A 23030-nucleotide genomic window follows, 5' to 3' on the forward strand; every position below is an offset into this window, starting at 1 on the left:
TATGTTCTTGCCCCCAGGACAATTTTGTTAACTCAATATGAGTCAATATTTGCCCACCCCTGCTCCAAGGGGAGGTCAATGCGACTCAACTCAAACCTCCATTGGAATGTTGCCCGTATCTTTTAATATAATAATTTCTAATAATTTTTAATAATTTCTGTCAGTGTCACGATTTACTGTAAAAAGAAAAGACAATCAGTTAACAATGATCCTGACAATACAAAGTTTGTGCAAAGGTAAAAATAAATAATGGCAATTACGTTTAATCAAGTTAATGAGCAATACTGTACACACAGTTTACAAGGTAAACTTAAATTAGTATAGTACAGCAGGTCCATATCAAGTCACTGGTGCTTCGCATGCCTGTCCACTAGGGGGGCGTGTTGGGTATAAAGCGTGCTTGCAGTGAGCGAAGAACAAGAGAGTGAGTCATCTTTGGACTGCAGGTTGTCTCGTATTGACCTGCTAGCTTGCACAGAACACAGAAGCCGTCAATGTTCTACAAAGTCGACAACAGGTAAGACTCAACTATACCGACACCAAATATAAGCTATTTAAACCATTTATATGAATGTTTGCTTTTTTATTACAAAAAGTTTTATAGCGCGAATGTGTAGGGTGACCAAATTTTGTTCCTAGAAGTCGTATGATAATGATATACTAATAAGATACAAGACGTTTAGTCAAAAATGTCCTATAATTCATTTAATTTCAATACGTGTCTCTTCTGTATGGATAGAGAATTGTTATGTTACAAAATACTAAGACATTATTCAGACAGGCTTCTCAGAGGTTATTCAAATGTTTTGTTTTACCTAAAATAATATCTTTTGATGAATTTCAATGGTGCAAAAATGGATTGAAATTGTGTATTGTTACAAAAATTGTACTGTTGGGAAGTAATAGATCTTTTCGATTCTGACTGGACTCATACTGGTAAATAAAAAGTATTAAATATTAGTCGTGTAAGCAAATTGAGTTTTGACAATAGCTGTAGTGATGGAAATAATAAATATATTACATCAACTAACACAATATGTATCTATATGTAGTTTCCTTCTGTACCCTGTTTTTCTCCCTCATCCACTGTATATTTTGTAGCAGAAATAATTTTTCCAAGCGTTTTTTGTTGCAGAACAAATAAGCATGACAGTCAGACTGCCCTAATGCCAGTCAATTCATTGGCCCAATTAATACAATGAAAACCAGGAGATTTTTGTCACTTGCAATCAATAGCAAACAAGACAGGATGTGAAAACAAAATGGAAATAATATGTGGACATTTGTATTCATCTAATTGTTTCTCATGAAGGTATTTCCTGGTGGAAAAACATAATTGTACTTTGCATGGAAAGTGAACTTTGCTTTGCAGTTGAATGTCCACCTTTAAGCCTAAAACAGTTAAACTCACTTTGCAGGAGGGTTAGGCTATTGTATTATGAAATATTTTCAGGTTTGCAGGAGATAGGCACACTGAGAGATGACTCGAGAACACACACATGCACTGGTTTGCTAGAATATTGTGTCAATTTATTCCCCACATAGTGCAGTGGCGAAGCAATACACTTTAGGCACAAGTGATAATCTCTTTCCATGACACAGGACTGGAGAGCCGTCAGTCCCGGCAGAGTAGCTTCAACCAGGCTGGGCGTTCGATTGCAACCCACAGCAGACTCTACCCTTGTGCCGGACTTCTTCCCCTTTTTATTCCTTCACAAGAACTGAGTGCAAGCGAGGAGAGCCAGTCCACGCCAGCAGTCATGCCTGCGGTGAGTCGTCCATCCCGTCCCGAGAACATGTTTTCGAAACAGGAAAACATTCCCATACAACAACACATTCTTAGAACAGGAGAGTCTTATCTACAGATGTCCCTCACAAAAACAAGTCATATAGGTGTCTCTTTATTTAGCAGAAAAAACAGTTATAAAAGCAAGTTATACACTAAGTAGAACAACTAATTATTCTTTCCCCATCGGCTATTTATGTGACAAACAGTTTGAACTTGCACATTTACTTGGATTCAGTATGAAGACACGACAATGAAGTATGAAGTGCCTGACCTTCCCAGTGGACCGCTGGACCTCTACAGAAAAAAAGCTTCTTTTGCCTGGAAGGACATGCTTCTCTTCCTGGAAGGAGAAGAGATTGTTGCACTCAAGGTAGTAGCACTCTCCAAATCTGTTTCCTTAAAAAAAAAAATCTCTTGTTTGAAAAGCTTTTGTCTTGTGTAGCGACATATCTTCACGACTTTGGAGAATGACCCTCTATTCTCCAGAATACCAGGTGAAGACATCCCTGTTGAGAGAATGCGAGAACTCACCTTCCTCAGGTGAGCTCAGATTAATCAAGTGGTGTAACTATATGCCATTCCAGTACATAGCTCAGTTTATTGCTACAAAATCCTTGTGGTCAAAGAAGGGATAGTTGCGGATGTGATTACTATTGCCATATTAACCCATTCACGACCAAAGACGGATTAATATGTATTTTTCTTTTGCTTGCTGCGTTTATGTTTTATTGCGCGAGAGACACAAAGAGGTAATGATGAAACTGCACAATAGAAGAGAGCACATTTAGTGCAGGTTAATGCTGAAAAAACAACCAAAGGTGGCAGAACTCCATTTTATAACAGGTCTGCCATTGAAATACACTCTTTGCGGCAACCAGGAAGCGAAAAATGAAACATCTCCTTGTGTTTCGTGAAGGAGGTTACACATTGAAACACTCATTGTTCAGTTGCAAATATGAAAATGTAACTAGTTCATGATGTTACATATTTTTAAAAATTATTTTCATGTAAAACAACCATTTTTGTGTTGTTTACGTTGTGGCATTGTTGTTTAGACATTTTGGCTAAATATAAAGTCATGGGGCGGCACGGTGATCGAGTGGTTAGCGCACAGACCTCACAGCAAGGAGGACCAGGGTTCGATTCCACCCTCAACCGTGCATGTTCTCCCCATGCATGCGTGGGTTTTCTCCGGGTACTCCGGTTTCCTCCCACATTCCAAAAACATGCTAGGTTAATTGATGACTCCAAATTGTTCATAGGTATGAATGTGAGTGTGAATGGTTGTTTGTCTATATGTGCCCTGTGATTGGCTGGCGACCAGTCCAGGGTGTACCCCGCCTCTCGCTCGAAGACAGCTGGGATAGGCTCCAGCACCCCCACGACCCTCGTGAGGAAAAAGCGGTAGAAAATGAATGAATGAATAAAGTCATGGAAAAAATTATTAGACTACCCTTAATTAATTAAAAAAAACAGATTATGAATACATGTTCTATTACACCTTTAATAGACAGTAAATTTGGGATGAATACTGACAGGGTGAAGCAACTCTTCCGCTACGACTTCCTGACCAAAGAAGAGGTTATGGCCAACCCGTGGAAGACAACGATCGTTAATGACTGCTTGGGAATGTTTGACTGGTCCTTAGGGGCCAAGTTCTTCCTCAACAAAGGCGTGAGTACTTGTGGGAGTAAACGCTGCAACAGTACATATCTTCTGGGCATTCCGGTGTCATACTTTTATAAGCTTGAAAGGTAATTTGTCATTCTCTTCTTTTCCAGATGTTTGGCGCTACGGTTGCCAACACAGGCTCAGCGAGACACAGCAAATTCGTGGACAGCACTGAAGATATGACTGTAAAGAGCATTTTCACATGGTTTTAAGAAACAACATGAAGTGATGACGTTTCCATGCGTGTGTGTTTTTTGTGAAGACATTTGGATGCTTTGCACTGACCGAGTTGAGCCATGGCAGCAACACACGAGCCGTGAGGACCACCGCCACCTATGACGTTTCCAGCCAGGTCAGCACACACCAGTAGCTTGATCAAATACAGTGCAGGAAGCGGTTTATGTGCACAAGCTGAGCCTAGCATCTGCTTATGTAACGTACAGTACCTGAAGGCATGTAAGCCACACCCCACGTAACACTGAAACGCAGAAAAAGGTGATGCGAGTCTCTCTTTACAATGCGTGTGCGTGTGAGTCCACGATGAGCCGTGAACGCCACTCCTTTTTTGGGGTCAAATGACAAATCTCATTCATTCATTCATTCATTCATTCATTCATTTTCCACCGCTTTTTCCTCACGAGGGTCGCGGGGGTGCTGGAGCCTATTCCAGCTGTCTTCGGGCAAGAGGCAGTGTACACCCTGGACTGGTCGCCAGCCAATCACAGGGCACATATAGACAAACAACCATTCACACTCACATTCATACCTATGGACAATTTGGAGTTGCCAATTAACCTAGCATGTTTTTGGAATGTGGGAGGAAACCGGAGTACCCGGAGAAAACCCACGCATGCACAGGGAGAACATGCAAACTCCACACAGAGATGGCCGAGGGCGGAATTGAACCCTGGTCTCCTAGCTGTGAGGTCTGCGCGCTAACCACTCGACTGCCGTGTCGCCCTCATTCATTTTCACTCCATAAAATATTTTTTTTGTATCTGTTCCCTGAAACCACTTATAGTGACATGCTAGCTCATGGTGGTGGTCTTATATTTTTTTGTGCGGTAAAAAAAATGTAATATTATGTAATAATGTAATATGGAGCCAAGAAGGGATTCATTCATTCATTCAATTTCTACTGGTTATCCCCACGAGGGTTGTGGTCGTGCTGGAGCCTATCCCAGCTGTCTTCTGTTCCGGCGAGAGGCGGGGTACACCCTGGACTGGTCGGCAGCCAATCACAGGGCATATATAAACAAACAACCATTCACACCACACTCACACGGAGGGGATAACCTCTTTAACCAAAAAAACCCCTCCAGTCAGTGCCTCACCAGCCATGAACATCACCGGCATACACACACACACAGCCCCATTCCATTGATGAATAATATTCCATTGACAAATAATAACACTTGTGGGGTTTCTGCAGGAGTTTGTCATCAATTCTCCAGATTTTGAAGCTGCAAAGTTTTGGGTGGGAAACCTGGGTAAGACCGCCACACACGCACTGGTCTTAGCTCAGCTGTACACACCAGACGGCGTGTGCCACGGCCTGCACACTTTCATCGTCCCGGTAGGTCTCAATCTAGGTTAATATCGCAATGATTCATTTTGTACAAATACAAGTCAGTGTTTCAATCACAATACTGCTGCTTCAGGTGAGAGATCCAAAAACCCTGCTGGCTCTCCCTGGGGTGCTGGTTGGCGATATGGGCAAGAAAATAGGCCAGAATGGACTGGATAACGGGTCGGTAATGGCACACCTACCATTGATTTTACTGACTGTTATAGCTTGTTCTAAAAATGGACATTTGTGTAATATTCTATGAATTATTAGGGCCCAAGCACTGAGCGGTGGCAGTGAAATGTGTATTTTGTATGTGTTTAATGGCATTTTTGGACATCTGAACATGCATAAAAAGTTTGCAAGCGCATCAGGGTTGGTGAAAAATTGATTTCAGGGGTCCCAACCATGAACGCCCAAAATTCAATCGGTAACACCATGATACATTTTAAATAATATTATCCCCTACCACCATTTTCATGGACGTTGCAATGAGTATCTTACAGCACTGTGGAGGAATTTTGATCCGCTCATCTTTTGCAGCCACACGATGGCCGAATGGTTAGCATGCTGGCCACACAGGACATTGGAAGACCCGGGTTTCTCAGTTTGTTTCATAGTTCTCGTGGAGACAGGGGTTTAAGGCTACTTTTGTATTAGTATTTCTTATCTTCAAATGTGTTAAACAGCTAAGAAGATGTTCATAGGTGTACTCTGCTTATAACCCAAAGTCAGTTGTTTGGTGTTTGTTAAATCATTATTTACATGTATATGTAAACGGCACAGGTTTGCTTTGTTCCACAACGTGAGGATCCCACGGGAGAATATCCTGAATAAGACAGGAGATGTGACCCCCACTGGCAGTTATGTGACCCCTTACAAGGTAAACTACTTAATAATTTTACCGTTAAGTAACTACCAAATATATACTATTTTTTGTGTTGTATTCTTAAAAGGCTTTATTATTTGAATAATGTTGTCCTTGTGTATTTTTAGGACGCCAACAAGCGTTTTGGGGCATCTTTGGGTGCCCTGTCGGGTGGCAGGATAGCCATCACTAGGATGGCTCTCATCAACCTCAAACTGGCTGTGACCGTGGCCATACGGTTCTCAGCCACCAGGAGGCAGTTTGGACCCAAAGATACGGAGGAGATTCCGGTGCTGGAATACCAGTTACAGGTTGGCAGAGATCCTTCTTCCCTCATCTTCTTTTCTTCAAGTTAAGAGATAGATGTTTCTGGTGTGCAGCAATGGCGTCTCATTCCCTACCTGGCGGCAGCGTATGCTCTTGAACATTTCACCAAATCCATCTTCATGAACTTTGTAGAGTTTCAGATGGGACAGCTGATGAAAGACAACAGTGACAGACAGGTATGTTCAAACCAAATTATTTATTTATATCATTTTTTTCCCAGAAATGACCCTTTCAAAGTGATGTGGCATGAAATGGAGAGACCGTAATTTCTAGTGTATAAGACGCACCACTGTTTAAGCCACTCCCATTGAATTTAGAGAGGATAGACAGATTTATACCGGACTGTGAGCCAAACACGTCCACGTCATAAAGCTCTTTGAGGAGCCAATCATGAGCTATGAAGCTTGTCAACCTGCTGGAAATCACAGGAGCTCAGACATAACAGTCAGATTCACTGTGTCATCTTACAAACACTAAACTCATCACACAGCAACTTAACACTCAAAAGGTAGATAGAAAATATACAAGTACCAATATGAGTTTAACATGAAAACAACTATTTCAATGGTTTTTTTTTCCATTCTGCATTTTGTCTGAGCAAAGCAATTAGGATGGGTGGCAAGGCACTGCAATGTTGCCTCTGTTCACCAGAGGAAGCCAGAGGGAGGCTGACGACATTGCAGCACCCAGGCAGTCACAAATGAAATGCATTGCTTGGATGAGGTGCATGATAGGAAAATGTTAAAATAGTTGGTGTTGTACCATTGAGTGTTAAGTTGCTGTGTGATGAGTTTACCATTCTTTGTAAGACGACACCTGAATCAGATTTAAAATCGGTTTACAAGCTTGTTGTAGCAATAGCTTGTGATTGGCACCTGCCACAGAAAGAGCTACCGTTTCCCCACTGACACGCAAGCGGCACAGTATTTAAAGTATTAGTAGTTGTTTTGAAGAACTTACAACTTAGCCATAAATTAGCTGCATTGCAGAAAAAAGTAGCGGCTTGTACACCAGAAATTACAGTATATAAAAGGAAGGTATTATTTTCTCCTGCTGATTTTATTAAAATATTCAGCCCTGACCTTTGTGAACATTTTCACAAAGACGACTTGTGTAAGTACTGTATTTTGTAAAAACTGACAGGCAGAGATGGGCCGGGAGATCCATGCCCTGGGCTGCTCCAGCAAGCCCCTGGGCTCATGGATAGCTCAGAGGGGCATCCAGGAGTGCCGTGAGGCCTGCGGCGGTCACGGTTACCTGGCCAGTGAGTGGTTCGACACAGAGGCATAGCCAAAGCGCAAATACACGTGTCGCTTCCTTTTATGTCCCATACAGTGAACCGCCTTGGGAGTCTCCGTGACGACAACGACCCCAACTGCACCTATGAGGGAGATAACAACGTCCTGCTGCAGCAAACCAGCAACTACCTGCTTGCTTGGCTCCATGCAAAGCAACTCAGTCAGTTCCTCTTTGCTTGGGCCAACGTGAATGCTACGAGTCGAGACCTATCTTAACTTTGAAACTGATGGTTTCAGATGGAGTTCGCATTGAGTCTCCTCTTCACACTGTGGACTTCCTGGATGATTTCCACAAAATCCTCAACAGCAAGTTCACAGCACAGACACTTGATGACTGCATGGACCCTGCAGGTCAGTCCAATTTTCCATCTATGAATGCACAGAAAGGGTTTTCATGGCTCCGCTGGCTTCCTGTTCTTAAATAATTTCTTTTTTTTTTAATTTCATGTGCTTGCCAATCCATATATTCTGTCTCATTTGCTCAGGTCAGCAACCAAATGCATCGTCAATAAAAAGAAGCCTCCTTTGTTCTTTGGCATTCTACTTCCTGTTTGTCCTTGTGTAATTTTATTGGTCATGTTTTTGTTGCTTAGGTTTGATTTTGTATGGCTGTTTTTAAATGTGATGAATTGATTTTTATGGAGTCAATTGTTCCTTGTGACATTAGTGCCGTTGACTGCCTACAAGTGGCTGGTATGTTTCCTGCTGGGGGAGAGTGACAAGAGGCTCCAACAGCAGAGGTCTTTGGGCAAGGAGGAGTTTGAGGCCCGCAACGACAGCCAGGTAGGATGTGTCCTTGCACATCCACACACATGCAAGCAATCAGATGATCTTTGTGATCATTTCCAGTATATACAATGAGGAAAATAAGTATTTGATTGCCTGCCTATATTTCCAAAGATATCAAAAGTCGGTAGTTTTATATGAGGTGTCTTGTCACAGAGACATACTGTAATTAATTTTTAAAATATTAAATAAAGGTTATAAGTGACTTGGTGTTTGAGAAACCCTTGTTGGCAAGCACAGAGGTTCGTTAGTCATCAGGGTTCGGGGGTGACACCAGGAATTTTGGGCCCTGTCGAGAAAACAAAAATGACATCGGGCCCCCTGGGTAGCTATGATCACTACATCTCTGACTTAACGCTCCCTTAAAAGATTGTCTTATACTATTTGACTTAAACCTGAATTAACAGTAGTGAGATTATTATTAGTAATATGGATGCATAGAAAAGAAATTGTTCAATAATATATTTTTAGAACACACCAAGGTTCAATTCCACCCTCGGCCATCTCTGTGTGGAGTTTGCATGTTCTCCCCATGCATGCGTGGGTTTTCTCCGGGTACTCCGGTTTCCTCCCACATTCCAAAAACATGCTAGGTTAATTGGCGACTCCAAATTGTCCATAGGTATGAATGTGAGTGTGAATGGTTGTTTGCCTATATGTGCCCTGTGATTGGCTGGCGACCAGTCCAGGGTGTACCCCGCCTCTCGCCCGAAGACAGCTGGGATAGGCTCCAGCACCCCCGCGACCCTCGTGAGGAAAAGCGGTAGAAAATGAATGAATGAATGAATATTTTTAGAACAAATTAACTTGCCAAACTGTGGGATCAAACTTGGGTACTTTGCCTTCTAATGCAGATGTGTATAATAATGCACCACCATGGGTTTGTTGGTGAAATATTTCATTATATTTTGTCATTGGTGACAGCACAGAAAATAATTTTGATGAAAAGTTTCAAATTTAAATGCACATTTCCCTCCAATCAATTAATTTGGAACCTTTTGTATTTACATTCAATCTCTGCCATATCTTTGTAAGGGTGTATAAATTTACACTATCAGCATGGTATCGAGTACAGAGTGTGTGTGTGTGCGTGTGCAGGTATACTACTGCCGCTCCCTGTCCCTGGCCTTCATTGAACACTGCTGCCTTCAACGCTTCCATGAGCTGATTATTGATGAGGAGACACCAAGTGGCCTTGTGGGAGTCCTTACTAAGCTGTGTGCTCTTTATGGACTGTGGAGCCTCAGCAGCCACATGGTGACACTCTACCAGGGTGGGTATTTTTCCATCTATAAATAATATATCAATATTATACAGTCCATGTCATGTCAGTGACGGTGTTGCTTATGTGCAGGCAATTTCCTACATGGAAGGAAGCCAGCGGAGTTGATCCAGACGGCCATTCTGACTCTGTGCGCACAGGTCAGGCTCACACACTTTTCTAATGAGGAACAACATCACGAATGAACATTAGGGACTCAGCTTGGGTTTGTTTACTTATTAAACTGGTGCTTTTGAAATGGTGCTAGTTCTTAACCAGTGCCTGAACTAGTACTTGATTAAAGGAAAACATACAAATTTTGTCCAAAAGCAATACCTTTTTATTTTTATGGAATTTATTAACGTTTAAGTAGAACGGAATTGTAATTTAAATACTTCAGTAGTAAGTATTGATGTAATGAATTCATCAATATGAAATAAAATCTACAAGAAATCATCATAATTATTACAAAAATATGCCTGCTGACTGTATATTATTTTTTTAAATAATGACCCATATTTCCATATTTTCGATATCCCTTTACATAAAGTTTTATGTAGTTACCGTTGTAGTTTGCCAAAAAGAGATTTACCCTATTACCTATTCTGAGTTAACCATGGACAAAATGGGATTAATCACAATTAAATATTTTAATCAACTGACAACGCTACATCATACACATTGTTCTTAAGTTAGCATCTTTTTTTTAACTTGAATTTCTGCTTAAAAATATGTCACTTCCTTTGTAGCTGAAAGATGATGCGGTGTCACTGGTGGATGTGATGGCCCCCCCTGACTTCATCCTTCACGCCCCCATTGGTAACGCTGATGGACAGGCAAGTGCACACTGTACACACACAGACACTTACTGTATCTGTACACTTTAGCAATGCAGACACCAAAAGACATCATTTGTCATTGAAGTTCTGTCTTATTCATCAGCATTGCCAAGCCATGTTTTATATGTACACAAGAAACTTGGTTAGCGTAATTAATCCATTCCAGAAGGTCTGATTGTAACTGAAAACATGTTTTTTTTTAGTTTTACACGCAGAAAACACTTAAATGAAAGGGATAAATGAACATTTCACATCACATTTACATTGATTGAAGACTTGATTGTTGATTAAGTGGCAGCGCTATATGTTTTTCTGTGAATTATTTATTGAATTGAATTCACTTTCTTTAACTTGCATAGCATAAACTCATAGCATAATTGTGTTACTTTGCAAAGAACTATAAGTCAGCCACTTATGATATAATAGACGGTGATGGAGCTGACTTATGGTTTCGGTTTCCATGTATTAGCGAGCTAATAGGCTGCTAACATGCTAAAAATGCATTACAAACACAGTTGGACTCACTCTGTTTATTATTAACACAACAAGACGTGAACTATGCTGTGTGCTAAACAGAAAATGTATGCAAACCGAGGCAAATCTCTGCCTTATATTGTCAATGTTAATAGAAAAACACGCTAACCAAGGTTCCGCTGTATAAAAATAACCTGTTCCTGAGCTTATACAAAGGAAATTGTCTGCATCTGCTCAAAAATATTTACTTTTGTGAGCTTTTGCTGACTGCAATCATGTGATCATGTACAGACTAATAATATAATAGTAAGGCAAAAACACTGCAAAGTATTTGTATATTTCTTTTAAATAGCTGAGCCAGCATAATTGTTATACAAGTCACTTTTCTAGACAATAGATGACAAGTCCATGCTAGATGTTCTAACATTGTGTACGTTGTTCTGACCCAGCTCTACAAGAACCTGTGGTCCACTGTGATGCAAGGGCACCAGGTGCTCGAGCGCCCGTCCTGGTGGAAAGCGTTCTGTACCGACAAGCCTGTGGTTGGTTCCCTGCGAGCCAAACTGTAGCTGCCAGGCGAGGACAGACATCTTTTGAGTGCCTTAAATTGCACACAGCTCTTTTTTTAAAAATGATTTGTAGCCTTCTCACATAAAAGCAAATAACATTGATTGCTGAGTTTATGGAAGCTTAAAACATGAATTATGCTTTGATATTTCATTCATATATATTGTATATTTGACCAAATGAATATGAACAAGCTTCTAGTTTAATGATACCATGTCCAGATTAATAGTTAACTAATAAAACATTTTGCACAACATTCTGTTCTTTGGTCAGTCATTGTTCCAAATGCTCTAAGACGCAAGTTAGTGTTTAGAGATAATCAATTATAAGGTAAAAAGTCGAAGCACTTGAGTGGATGTGTACCAGTCACATGTTTACATTTGGGGGGGAAATCCAGTTGCCTTCTTTACAGCCCTCATGAGTCCAGAACCTTTCTGACCCACTTTTGCCGTCCCTTGGGGTCACAGCGAGTTCACCAAGTCTGCAAAGGAAGCGCTTTGTATATGCGAACGTTCCCTCAGCGCTGCCTTTTTTTCAAAACCAAAAATCGTATAGCCCTACCAAAAGTTTATGCTGAGTGAAATAAACATTGAAATAAATCTCCCTGAATGATAACTTCTTCGCTATAAAGTGGTCCTCCTCAGTCATCTATTACTGGTTAATATAAACAAATCTTAGTTTGGCCTTTTTACCGGAGATAAAGATGTGATGAAGGAGGCTTTGGAAGGGCCAAATAGTCAACCAAGAAGTTATTACAGTAATGCAAGACACTCTTAATCCCAGCTGAACACACAATGTCCTACATAACAGTCCAAGACAATGAGTCACATCAGCTTCCCAAAAATGTTGCAACAGTTCTTGCTCAACGAGCCCCATCACTTGACTATGACCCTTGAACTTAACTCACACTAATACTACCCAATGGAGCAAATAATGATAATTATTGTGACAGTAATTTGTCTTATTTAGTGCCTTTACAGCGCTCACATCATTGGTGGAGCAGCCAGGACACAAAGGGTGTGTTCTAGTGTTAGATATTGATCAATGATCAATTGCATTTACACAAACGTCCATTTGTATTGAGTATTTCATACAAATAGGAGGGGACCATTTTGCTCAGTACTGCTCCTTTTAATTCACTCTGCAAAGTTGCATAGAACAGACATGCAAACAAGCCAAAAGCAACACTATGGAAGGCTGTTATCATGGTTTTGTAGGCAAGCACACATTTACAGTCCATTTATAGGCAGCTCAAATAGTGACTGTTTGAAGCGCTCAGTAAGCATGTCTGTTTTTCACAGAGTCAGCTTCTGTGTGTTTGCACACCCAAAGCCTCTAATGAAAGGATACAACAGAAATAGTTTGTGAAATCATGTAAGATGATAATCATGACCCTTTTTTTTTTTTTTTCTTCCCACTGCTCCTGAAAGCGTCCCCGGTGCAGCCAAATGGGATATCATCTCGGGTTTCCGGATCTCCACCCAGAAGACCTTGGTACACCCTGAAGAACTAAAGCCCTCACAGGAGGGAAAGGAGGCTTTATGTTTAGAAAGTGAAGAATTCCATGTGATGGCTTTCCCATCAGGAGGTTCCTGGAAGGGTCTGAGCACCTTACCTCCAACCTTCTGAGGTAAGCAACTGCCATCTGTTCAGGAACCTTTTCCCCCAATCCTCTCACCTCGTTCTTTACATTCTAACATGGCAACTTTGGAATGTTTATGACCGTTATATAGTCAATATTCTGCCTTGGCTGTGACCTACATTCAAATGTGTCCACTAGAACATTAAAGCAGGGGTCTCAAACTCAATTTACTTGGGGGGCCACTGGAGCTTGGGTCTGGGTGAGACTGGGCAAAACCCAAAAAAAAACGCATTTATTAAAAACAAAATTTTTTTAAAAACTTCGCTTTGGTTCCAATTTTCTACAAGAAAAGCTCTGATAAAACATTCCACTGTTCTCAAATATCTTACTTTTTATTTTTCTACACAAAATAATATGAAAAATAAATAAACAAATCAAGAATAAAGAAAATCAATCAGTAATAAATAAATATAATAATAATAATAAAATGGCAAATAATAAACTTAAGAAACCACATATAGTTGGTGGGTAGACAAATTATTTTTTCAGATTAAAATGAACAAAGCATTATTAGAGCCCTGTAGACATGACAAAACACGACTATAGTCACATTTATACTCTTTTTATTTACAACATATTGCGCAACTGCAGGGCCTCGAGACAGATGCTAACTCGCAAACTAGAGAGCTAGCGACCTAAACGGTAGCCTTCAAGTTATTTCCTTTAAACTTGATTAGCCAAAAACTTACCACTTCCACACGGATAGGGAGGATAACTATTAAGAGTTATTTAACCTTTAACATGAACATTAATCAAACGTAATAATTTTTTCTGGGTACATGATACCATACAGCATCCATATCAAACTTGCGCGGGCCGCGTGTTTGAGACCCCTACATTAAAGCAACAAAACCCCAGGAAGAGGAAGATGCTGTGGTTGCCACGTTGACCCTGGATACAATTGTCCCTTTTTGTTTCTTTAATGTTAACCTGCTCCCAAATGATCAGTGAATTTCATCTTTCACAACCAATTTAATGTGCAACTCAAAATGATTTTTCATGCACATACTGTCAAAGTGATACAGTCAAGTATTTTGCAGTTTTGAGGGGATTTGGAGGTCCTGAGTTGGCAAACTTCAACTTTTGTCTCCTGCGTTTGGTTTCGTCAAGTCCCGTGAAGCATCTATTGCATGATGACATCTGGTTCAATGTTGAAGAGCAGGTCGTCATTATCCCTTCTGACCTCCAACAGGAGTGCCGTCTCTTCCTGCAGTGCCCCCTGCAGGTCGGCTGTGGTTCTTAGCGGTCGACCGTTCAGCTTGACGATGATGTCGCCGTCTCTGATGCCGCCTCTGTAAAGACCAGATTGCTGTCAGTGGAGCTTTTATTTTGGAAAAACCGTGAGGAGCAATGGGAACTTACTTCTGCGCCGGTGAGTGGGGGACAACCTTGTGGACGTAGATCCCAGCAGTCACATCCGGGAAGTCTGGGTTCTGCTGTTTTAGTTCTTCGATCAGCCTGTAGAAAATGTAACAACGTCGAAGTGGAAATTTGCTCTTTGGGTTAAACACGAATCAGGTGGGACTTACGCTGGTGTGATGGTCAGCATCCTGATTCCAATAAAACGCTTCTTTATTGACCGGATATCTAATGGAGACGATGTTAGTTGCATTCACAACACATGGATAATAATTTCACTGACATACCCACCTTTGCTGTGCTTGTCCAGGGAGTCGTTCAGGAAGAGCGTGATCCGGTCTGAAGGGATGGCGAAGGAGATCCCCGCGGCGACTTTCAGGGTATTGATGCCGATCACCTCACCATCCTCAAGTTAAGAAGACAGCGCAGGTCAGTATTATGTCTTCATTGGCCGAGTATTTGCAACAAAGAAAAGAAAACCTCACCAAATTGACAAGAGGCCCTCCTGAATTCCCATACTGTGAAGGAAAACATGATGTTATTAGGATTCTCCGTGGAGCATCTATCCCAACCGATCACTAGCCTCACGTTGATAATAGCATCTGTCTGGATGTAGTCCATGTCAGAGTCCCTGAGGCCCAGCTCCTTGCCGTCCCTCTGGGCGGTGCTGACGATGCCAGTGGTGACGGTGTTCTGGAGGGCGAAGGGGCTGCCGATAGCCACCACAAACTCGCCGGGTCTCAAGTCTGCGCTATGACCCAGCAGCAGAACAGGCAGTTTTGTCTGGCAAAAGATGGCAAATAGACACAATTTATTCAGATTTATGTGTCCTTAAAATAAAAGGGCTTGGCGGGTTAAGACTCTCTTAATGGTTTTTAAAAGTCTTGCACCTTCTTATTTATCTGATCTGCTTTTACCATATCAACCCCCGCGGACCCTGCGGTCCTCCGGCACTGGCCTTTTAACAATACCAAAACCCAGAACAAAAACCCACGGTGAGGCAGCATTTAGCCACTATGGCCCCCACCTGTGGAACAGCCTGCCGGAGAGCCTCAGGACTGCGGAGACTGTTGATATTTAAAAAAAAAAAAAAAGATTAAAGACGCACCTTTTTAATCAGGCTTTTAACTAATATTTTTAAACTTTTCTTATGTTTTTATCTTTTTAGTCTTATTTTATGCTTTTAGTTTTTAGCTTTTAATTCCAGTATTTCCTCAGGGGGGGGGTCCTCCACACTGGGGGCTGTGTCGTGTCTGCTGAGGGGGTGCCATCCTTGGGTCCCTTCGACCCGGCCGGTTGGGGGTTCCTCTCTTTGATGTGGGGGTCCGCCCATTTGTCCGGGTCAGGGGGGCCCGGGTGCTGGTCCCCTGATGGCACGGCCTGCGGCTCCTCCCAGTGTGGACGGCCCCAAAGGTGGCGTTTCCTTGATCCTCAGTGCCATGCCATGTCTCCCTACGATGGGCGAGTGGCCCATAGACAGCTGTCATATAGTCAAACAACCATTCACACTCACATTCATACCTATGGACAATTTGGAGTCGCTAATTAACCTAGCATGTTTTTGGAATGTGGGAGGAAACCGGAGTACCCGGAGAAAACCCACGCATGCACGGGGAGAACATGCAAACTCCACACAGAGATGGCCGAGGGTGGAATTGACACTGGTCGCCTAGCTGTGAGGTCTGTGCGCTAACCACTAGACCGCCGTGCCGCTCAAATTGATATTCATTCATTCATTCATTCATTTTCTACCGCTTTTTCCTCACAAGGGTCGCGGGGGTGCTGGAGCCTATCCCAGCTGTCTTCAGGCGAGAGGCGGGGTACACCCTGGACTGGTGGCCAGCCAATCACAGGGCACATATAGACAAACAACCATTCACACTCACATTCATACCTATGGACAATTTGGAGTCGCCAATTAACCTAGCATGTTTTTGGAATGTGGGAGGAAACCGGAGTACCCGGAGAAAACCCACGCATGCACGGGGAGAACATGCAAACTCCACACAGAGATGGCCGAGGGTGGAATTGAACACTGGTCGCCTAGCTGTGAGGTCTGCGTGCTAACCACTAATCCACCGTGCCGCCCAAATTGATATTATGAATTAAAACTTTTCCATTCAAATTTGATGCACCCTAGTGGACATGTAGACATCAGACAGATGTGATAGACAGATGAGGAATCAGTCAAAGGTTGAAAACAATACTGTATATCTTTAAGGTGGAGGCTTAATGTGGTGATTCATGCTGGAAGCATCCACACATGTCTTTCATATGTCCCAGTCATCCTCCATTGATGCCAAAGCAACGAGACTAATTTAAAGATTCCCGTTGATTCTGTGGGTCATGTGACGTCACCCCCACTAAGTTGAGTTCAAATGTCTTGGTAAATTTAACGTGGCCTGTTTGAGCAGAAATGGAAATTCCCGAGACATGCTGGGAATGTCTCTGCAGGGTTCCCCCACACGGTGACGGGTGGGTGGTCTTTCTCTGACCCCTGTCTTTGGACCCTCCCCAGTGACTCTTTAGGTCTCCTACTTGCCTGCCTGCGCTGTGCATGTCTTCATCGATCCAGACTTAGACTCACCTGAGGGTTGATCTTGATGGTGGCAATGTCTGACTTTTTGTCGATGTCTCTGATGCTGGCTTCGTACACGTCACCGTTGTGCATCTGGACCTTCAGGGATAGGAAACGAACTTTGTATTGAATGTTCTATCCATCACTGGACTGTTCAGGTTGTCTTAGGAGATGTTTAGCTAGCTTCATCACTTCATGCTCAAAGACTAAGCGGGACATGCACCAGCTTGGTGCAAAGCTCCAATCTATTTATTCTCTATTTATCTATTTATATGTACATTTTTGTCCTCTTTGAGGTACAGCTGTAGACTGTCTTGACCTGAAGAGTCCACTCAGTTAATGTACTCAGTGAAGGCCAGCACTTCTTGGCTTCTAATTTTGACCCAAGTGTCATCCACATGTCTGAAACAATGACTTGGTACAGATCCTGGTGACCCCCATAGCACAACTGTGATTTTCTCTGTTTTAAAAAAAAATCCTATGAATTAAAAAAAATATGTGGAATTGAGGCAAAGTTCCAGCAAATGACATATTTTGTCAGCTCTCTTAGTTTGCTTCTTTGCCTCTGTTCCGTTTTCCATGCCCTTATTTTGGTAACCACTTCCTTTGTTGTTCCCTTCCGTTTTTCCTTGCTCCTGCTCTTTTCACGCACCTGCTTCTAATTTCATTATAACCTATTTAGTTCAGGTGCGTGCTCTTTCTGTTGTGGCTTCATTGTGAGTTGACGTTGGTTTGGTTTTCGTTTGGTGGGTTTTGTATCCTGCTGCTGCTGCCATTCGCAATAAAAGATTCATTTTAGCCGCACATTTGGTCCTGGGGGTCGTACTGCAAAACTTGGGTTGAGTGCGGATCTGTCTCGGAAATGTTGTCTCACAGTTTCCACTGCATCCTGGTTTGGCATACAGGTGAATAGGGAGATAGGGAGACGTTGAATGAAACCATAAGTTTCATTTTTGTCCAGTTTTAAGTGTCTGATTTTTTTCCTAAGACCATTAATGCCAGGGATCGTCTCTTGTGGGTGTAATTAATTAAGTGCACAGCTAATTGGTTTCTAACTTCTGTAATGTTTACATTTGCTCTGTTTTTTTTCTTGTACCCAATGTCTCTCTTTTTGGTCTTTTATAAATAGCTTGCCCTACCATGGAAGGGAATTACAGTTTCATCTTTGCTCAGCGATGTCCTTCAGCACCTCTCTCTAATGACAAGGCTCCCCCTTCTAACCTCACTCTTGATGAAAGAGAAGATGTGACATCGCTGGGCACAGAAGAAAACATGACCATCCTTGCCAGCCACCACCATGTCCGGACCTGCCTCCTTCTTTAGAGGATAAATAGATTGGAGTAGTCTGACTGGCGTGTGTCCCCACCTAGTCTTTGAACTTGAGCCTGAGTCTCAGATTAGAGGCAAAGCCTGAACTGTCCAGTTGATTTAATGTCCTGATAAGATATTATAAGATATTATTAGTCTCACGAGAGGGGATTTCACATCTGTATACATGTGTATTAAATCACAGCTTTATTGCAGTTATTGTACAGGATCTTTGAAGCAGTTTTATGCACATTCACATGTATATTTGTATTGAATGTTCTAACACTCTAATGTGATTTTTTGTGTACCTTGAGGTGCTGTTGACCCGACACCGGCGTGGTGCTGGAGACCACATGAGCATTGGTGACGATCAGGCCCTGTTCTGACATCACAAAGCCCGATCCACTGGACAGAGGGACGGTCCGACCAAAGAGAGGATGCCTCGGGTGGGAGCACAAATGTAAACACATGCAACAACACACTCTCACACACACTGAATATACCTGAGGAAGAGTTCTATGTGGACCACAGCCGGCGCAATCTTCTCAACCACATCAGCGATGAAGTTAAACTTGTATCGAGGACTGGCGGCGTGTGTCGGACCTATACTGGCTACAAAATGGAGAAGGTTTTAGAGAGGTAACATATTTGTGCTCAGCTGCTACAGACATCAGCGCAATACCCACTTAGGGTCTTAAACTCCACACACAGATTCACAAGAGATAGTGACTGAGGAAACAGGAAGTCCTTCCACCCTTAAGTTGTGGTTGACTCTCCTTTCATTTGCCTTTAATCACAAACCCTCTATTTTGTCTGGCCTGTGTGGCTCTCTTCCGCACACACACACACACACACACACACATATACACATATACACATATACAGTGTCACTGGAGCATTACGTCTGTGGGCGTGGTAAACTAAAAATATATAAGGGACCTGAAGGCCTGTGGTGCACATAATGACCAATTACCTCCATAATTCCTTTCAGGGTCCATCAAGACCAGGTCTCATTCTCAATGATAGTATCATATTGTCGCACAAACAAGCTAAAGTCTGATGTGTGGCATCATGCTGCATTACCTAATAGTAAACATTAAAGTAGCTAAACACAACTACGATGAACATTGAATATGATTATACAGTAGTTCCCTGCCACTTCATAGCTTTTAACACACTTTTGCTTAACACAGTTTCAGTCTGAATCCACAACAGTTTTTGAGGATGGGGATGTGGATATGTGAGTATTTAGTTGGATCGTCTTTGTATTCAGCTTCACTCCGGTTTCATGAACTAAGACTGAAACTCTGAAGTTGCATTAGTGGATTGTTTTTTTTATTTCAGTGTTTTGACCCCTTCATTGCCTTACATGTAATGTACGTATGTGCCCTAGCTAAGGGTGAACTACGTAAGTATTGCAATATTTTGTCTTGGAGTGTGATCCACGGTTCCGCATGTGCAACCACATACAGTATACAACAGTTTGTTACATGCCCCATATTGTACGCTAACTAAGCAGGCACTGTACCATAGTAATGTGCTCTGATACAAAGTGATGCTGCAACAAATACAAATAATGGTTTTATTTCATTTGAACATGCATCAGATTACAATTGAATGCATCACATAATCAGTTCACACTTCCACATGTCCAAAAGGAGTAGGAAGAAGCAAAGCTTATTAAATCCTACCCCTCCATCGGGTACTTTTACAATCAGTAACTGTTACATTTGTTCACTTCCTGCTTTCCAGAAGTTTAACTCTATGCATCCTGCGCGTCAAAGCGTTTGCCCACCCCTGCTCTACATTTATTAAAGGGGACCTATTATGCTCATTTTTGACCCTTTGTTTTGAGTTGTGGACTCCTTTTAGAGAAAGCTTTCTAGATCTTCCAGAATCTGCACCTATTTTATAGTTGTATTTTGGCATACAACTTGTAGAAAAAAACTCTCTGAAACAGAGTGTTCAGAGCCATCCCAAATGTGGAAATGTTGAGTGAACTGACTTTTGAGACAACCGCCTCTGCCAGATTGCCCTGCAGATAGCGCCATTAAAGCACTTTCTATTTAAGCTGCCATCAAAAAACAAAATATATACAAATGGAAGAAATCCAATATGCAGGGGAGAAAATGCCATTCCACAAATAAATAGTGATAAGCTGTATTTTTTTTTTATTTATGAGACTCCATGACTGCTTCCTTCCTTCCAGACATTTTTGTGATTTCCATCTTTGCCATCATTAGTGTCACGGGTGTGCTGGAGCCTAAAGAGTCGGGGTACACCCTGGACTGGTCGCCAGCCAATCACAGGGCACATATAGACAAACAACCATTCACACTCACATTCATACCTATGGACAATTTGGAGTTTCCAGTTAGCCGGATTACCCAGCAAAAACCCACACATAGAGAACATGCAAACCCCACACAGAGATTCGAACCCTCGATATCCTTACTGTGAGGCCAACATGCTCACCGCTGTTTCCAGATGTTCTGTATTAAACATCTGCATTTGCTTAGGGCTACTTTTTAATGAGATGACATCATACTCACACATGCTGACCTACAATCATATTTTACACTACAAGATTTTCATTGTTTTTCCATTTTGTAAAGTGGTCCAAATTCACTTTAAGAGGTTGTTTATTGGCACTGTGAAACCTAATGTATGCGGCTCACACCAATGTTTTGTTTTGTTAGGTGGTTATGAGTCAACGCCTACATTTCTGCCACATTAACACCACAAGAATGGAGGAATGTGGAAACAGCTGCTAGAGGAAAAATACCTTCAAAATAAGCCAGAAATTACATGAATTCTAATTCAAACAATAGAAAGAGTGCAATGTGAAACGCTGGTCATAAATGTGGCATAAATCATACCTGTGCTGGTTTGACAGGGTCCTCTTTGGACCTGGCTGATTCCAGGGAGACCCTGCTGCAGCGCCCTCCTGCTGGTGGCCTTCAGCTGGCACACGTTCCCGTACGTCTTGCCGTCGCTGCCGCACACTTCCTGACTCACTTTGCATTGGCAGAAGCCCTTGAGCAGGAGCTTGCCGGCCGGGTGTTTGCACTCCAGCCCGTCCCCGCAAAGCAGGTCATCTTTGCGACCGCACGGCTCGCCCTCCCCCAAGGCACACACCAGGCAGCAGTTGCAGCGGTCGGGTACGTAGCCGCTGGGGCAGCTGGGGCTTGGGCAGGTACTCACGTCGCACCTCGTGGGACACTTTGACCTTGACTCTGCGCCCTCGGACCCTTTCAGGTAAAGCAGCAAGGCTACGCACAGGACAATCTGCATTTTCTTCACAGAAGACCTAAGGCTCAAATTAAAGAAACACTAAGTGAGTTTTTCTGCTGTCCCGCCGGTGATGATCATCACTGTTGCACAGTTTTTACTGCTAAATGCATCCCCTTCTCTCCTCTGCAGCATCTGTTTCCACTATCCACGGCACAGGAATGATCTTGGTCGACTTGCTGTTGCCTTTGCCTGTGAAGACGCTGGGAACATTCTCTCTGATGGCTCAGGAGCTCTACTGCAGAGAGGAGGAGGAGGAGGAGGTCTGTGGAAAAGGCGGAGCGACTTGTATGTGTATAACATTCCATTTTACAGTTTGGCTGTGTTTCACGTGTACATCATACTCCTGCAACACTCATTAGAAGGAGGATGCGTCTATAAACGATGAAGGAAAGATTCTTCCTAGGTAAGGCATTTGTTTTATATTGGCCCATGGCACATCTACAAACACGGTGTCACCTCAGTTCCAAAAGGTCAAATGAAAAATGGAAACATACAGAAACCAAAGCGTTTTGAATTCAATCATGGTCATCACCTTCTTCGTTGCGGTTCAATTGGGATTCAATGGTTGGTTATTTTGTTGTTGTAAAAAGAAAAAACAACAAAAAACTCTAAAATACGCAATGCATTTGAACGCCTCATCTGCACAGTGCTACATAAACACAAGTACATACATAAACAAACATGTGTGCTCACACACACACACACACATATTTGTATGTGTGTACATATATGTGTATATGTATATATGTATGTGTGTGTATATATATATATATATATATATATATATATGTAATGCACAAGTACATACATAAACATAAACAGTGTGTGTGTATATATATATACATATATGTGTGTGTGAGCACACGTTTATGTTTATGTATGTACTTGTGCATTATATATATATATATATATATATATACATATACACATATATACACACATACATACATATGTATATATGTATGTATATATGTATGTATATGTATATATGTATATGTATATATGTATGTATATATATGTATATGTATATATGTATGTATATATATGTATATGTATATATGTATGTATATATATGTATATGTATATATGTATATGTATATGTATGTATATATATATGTATATATGTGTGTGTGTGAGCACACATGTTTATGTTTATGTATGTACTTGTGTTTATGTAGCACTGTGCCCTGTGCTGAGGCGTTCAAATGCATTGCGTATTTCAGAGTTTTTTTTTGTTTTTTTTTTGTATATATGTGTGTGTGTATACATATATACATATACATATTATATATATACACACGTATGTACAGTATAGTATACAATATATGCATATCATACATACAAATGATTGGACTAGCCTTGGCTGGTACCACTATACAGCCATTAGCTATTGATGGAAGAC

At 41.8% G+C, this 23030-nt stretch overlaps 2 protein-coding genes and 1 long non-coding RNA gene across 4 annotated transcripts; 2 read left to right on the top strand and 1 right to left on the bottom strand.

Annotated features, from left to right (window-relative positions):
- Window positions 1-78: 78 nt before the first annotated feature.
- On the top strand, window positions 79-11703 carry acox3 (acyl-CoA oxidase 3, pristanoyl). Its single transcript, XM_058067959.2, has 20 exons — window positions 79-517; window positions 1603-1769; window positions 2025-2159; window positions 2232-2329; window positions 3328-3463; window positions 3571-3645; window positions 3723-3812; window positions 4893-5036; window positions 5122-5210; window positions 5814-5910; window positions 6024-6206; window positions 6276-6398; window positions 7366-7486; window positions 7558-7680; window positions 7758-7871; window positions 8188-8303; window positions 9405-9579; window positions 9661-9728; window positions 10317-10403; window positions 11330-11703. Exons 2-20 carry the CDS (start codon window positions 1761-1763, stop codon window positions 11447-11449), a joined length of 2103 nt encoding a protein of 700 aa, XP_057923942.2. The 5' UTR covers window positions 79-517; window positions 1603-1760; the 3' UTR covers window positions 11450-11703.
- A 1820-nt stretch (window positions 11704-13523) lies between these two features.
- On the bottom strand, window positions 13524-21853 carry htra3b (HtrA serine peptidase 3b). Its single transcript, XM_058068010.2, has 10 exons — window positions 21214-21853; window positions 18838-18946; window positions 18643-18775; window positions 17036-17125; window positions 15037-15231; window positions 14934-14966; window positions 14740-14854; window positions 14619-14676; window positions 14452-14547; window positions 13524-14381 (listed from the first exon to the last, which is right to left on the bottom strand). Exons 1-10 carry the CDS (start codon window positions 21626-21628, stop codon window positions 14213-14215), a joined length of 1413 nt encoding a protein of 470 aa, XP_057923993.2. The 5' UTR covers window positions 21629-21853; the 3' UTR covers window positions 13524-14212.
- LOC144901723 (uncharacterized) lies at window positions 14230-22052 on the top strand. Of its 2 annotated transcripts, none has more exons than XR_013629791.1 (5): window positions 14230-14877; window positions 18649-18794; window positions 21231-21495; window positions 21593-21671; window positions 21758-22052. It is a non-coding gene; the product is annotated as an uncharacterized LOC144901723 (long non-coding RNA). The 2 variants fall into 2 exon arrangements; XR_013629792.1 differs by having other exon boundaries at window positions 18649-18780.
- Window positions 22053-23030: the final 978 nt, after the last annotated feature.

This window comes from Doryrhamphus excisus, linkage group LG2 (assembly GCF_037039965.1).
Source record: "Doryrhamphus excisus strain RoL-2023G ecotype Guam linkage group LG2, RoL_Dexc_Guam_v1.1, whole genome shotgun sequence".
Taxonomy (NCBI): domain Eukaryota; kingdom Metazoa; phylum Chordata; class Actinopteri; order Syngnathiformes; family Syngnathidae; genus Doryrhamphus; species Doryrhamphus excisus.

What these genes read in the sequence shown, in the direction of transcription:
- htra3b (XM_058068010.2), bottom strand. Translation starts at nt 21,628, where the DNA reads ATGCAGATTGTCCTGTGCGTAGCCTTGCTGCTTTACCTGAAAGGGTCC. An exon ending in ACCCTGTCAAACCAGCACAG is followed by an intron (nt 18,947 to 21,213) that starts GTATGATTTATG and finishes TCCATTTTGTAG; the next exon opens with CCAGTATAGGTCCGACACAC. An exon ending in CCCCACTCACCGGCGCAGAA is followed by an intron (nt 14,382 to 14,451) that starts GTAAGTTCCCAT and finishes TGGTCTTTACAG; the next exon opens with AGGCGGCATCAGAGACGGCG.
- acox3 (XM_058067959.2), top strand. An exon ending in CCTATGACGTTTCCAGCCAG is followed by an intron (nt 3,813 to 4,892) that starts GTCAGCACACAC and finishes GGGTTTCTGCAG; the next exon opens with GAGTTTGTCATCAATTCTCC. An exon ending in AGGCCCGCAACGACAGCCAG is followed by an intron (nt 8,304 to 9,404) that starts GTAGGATGTGTC and finishes GTGCGTGTGCAG; the next exon opens with GTATACTACTGCCGCTCCCT.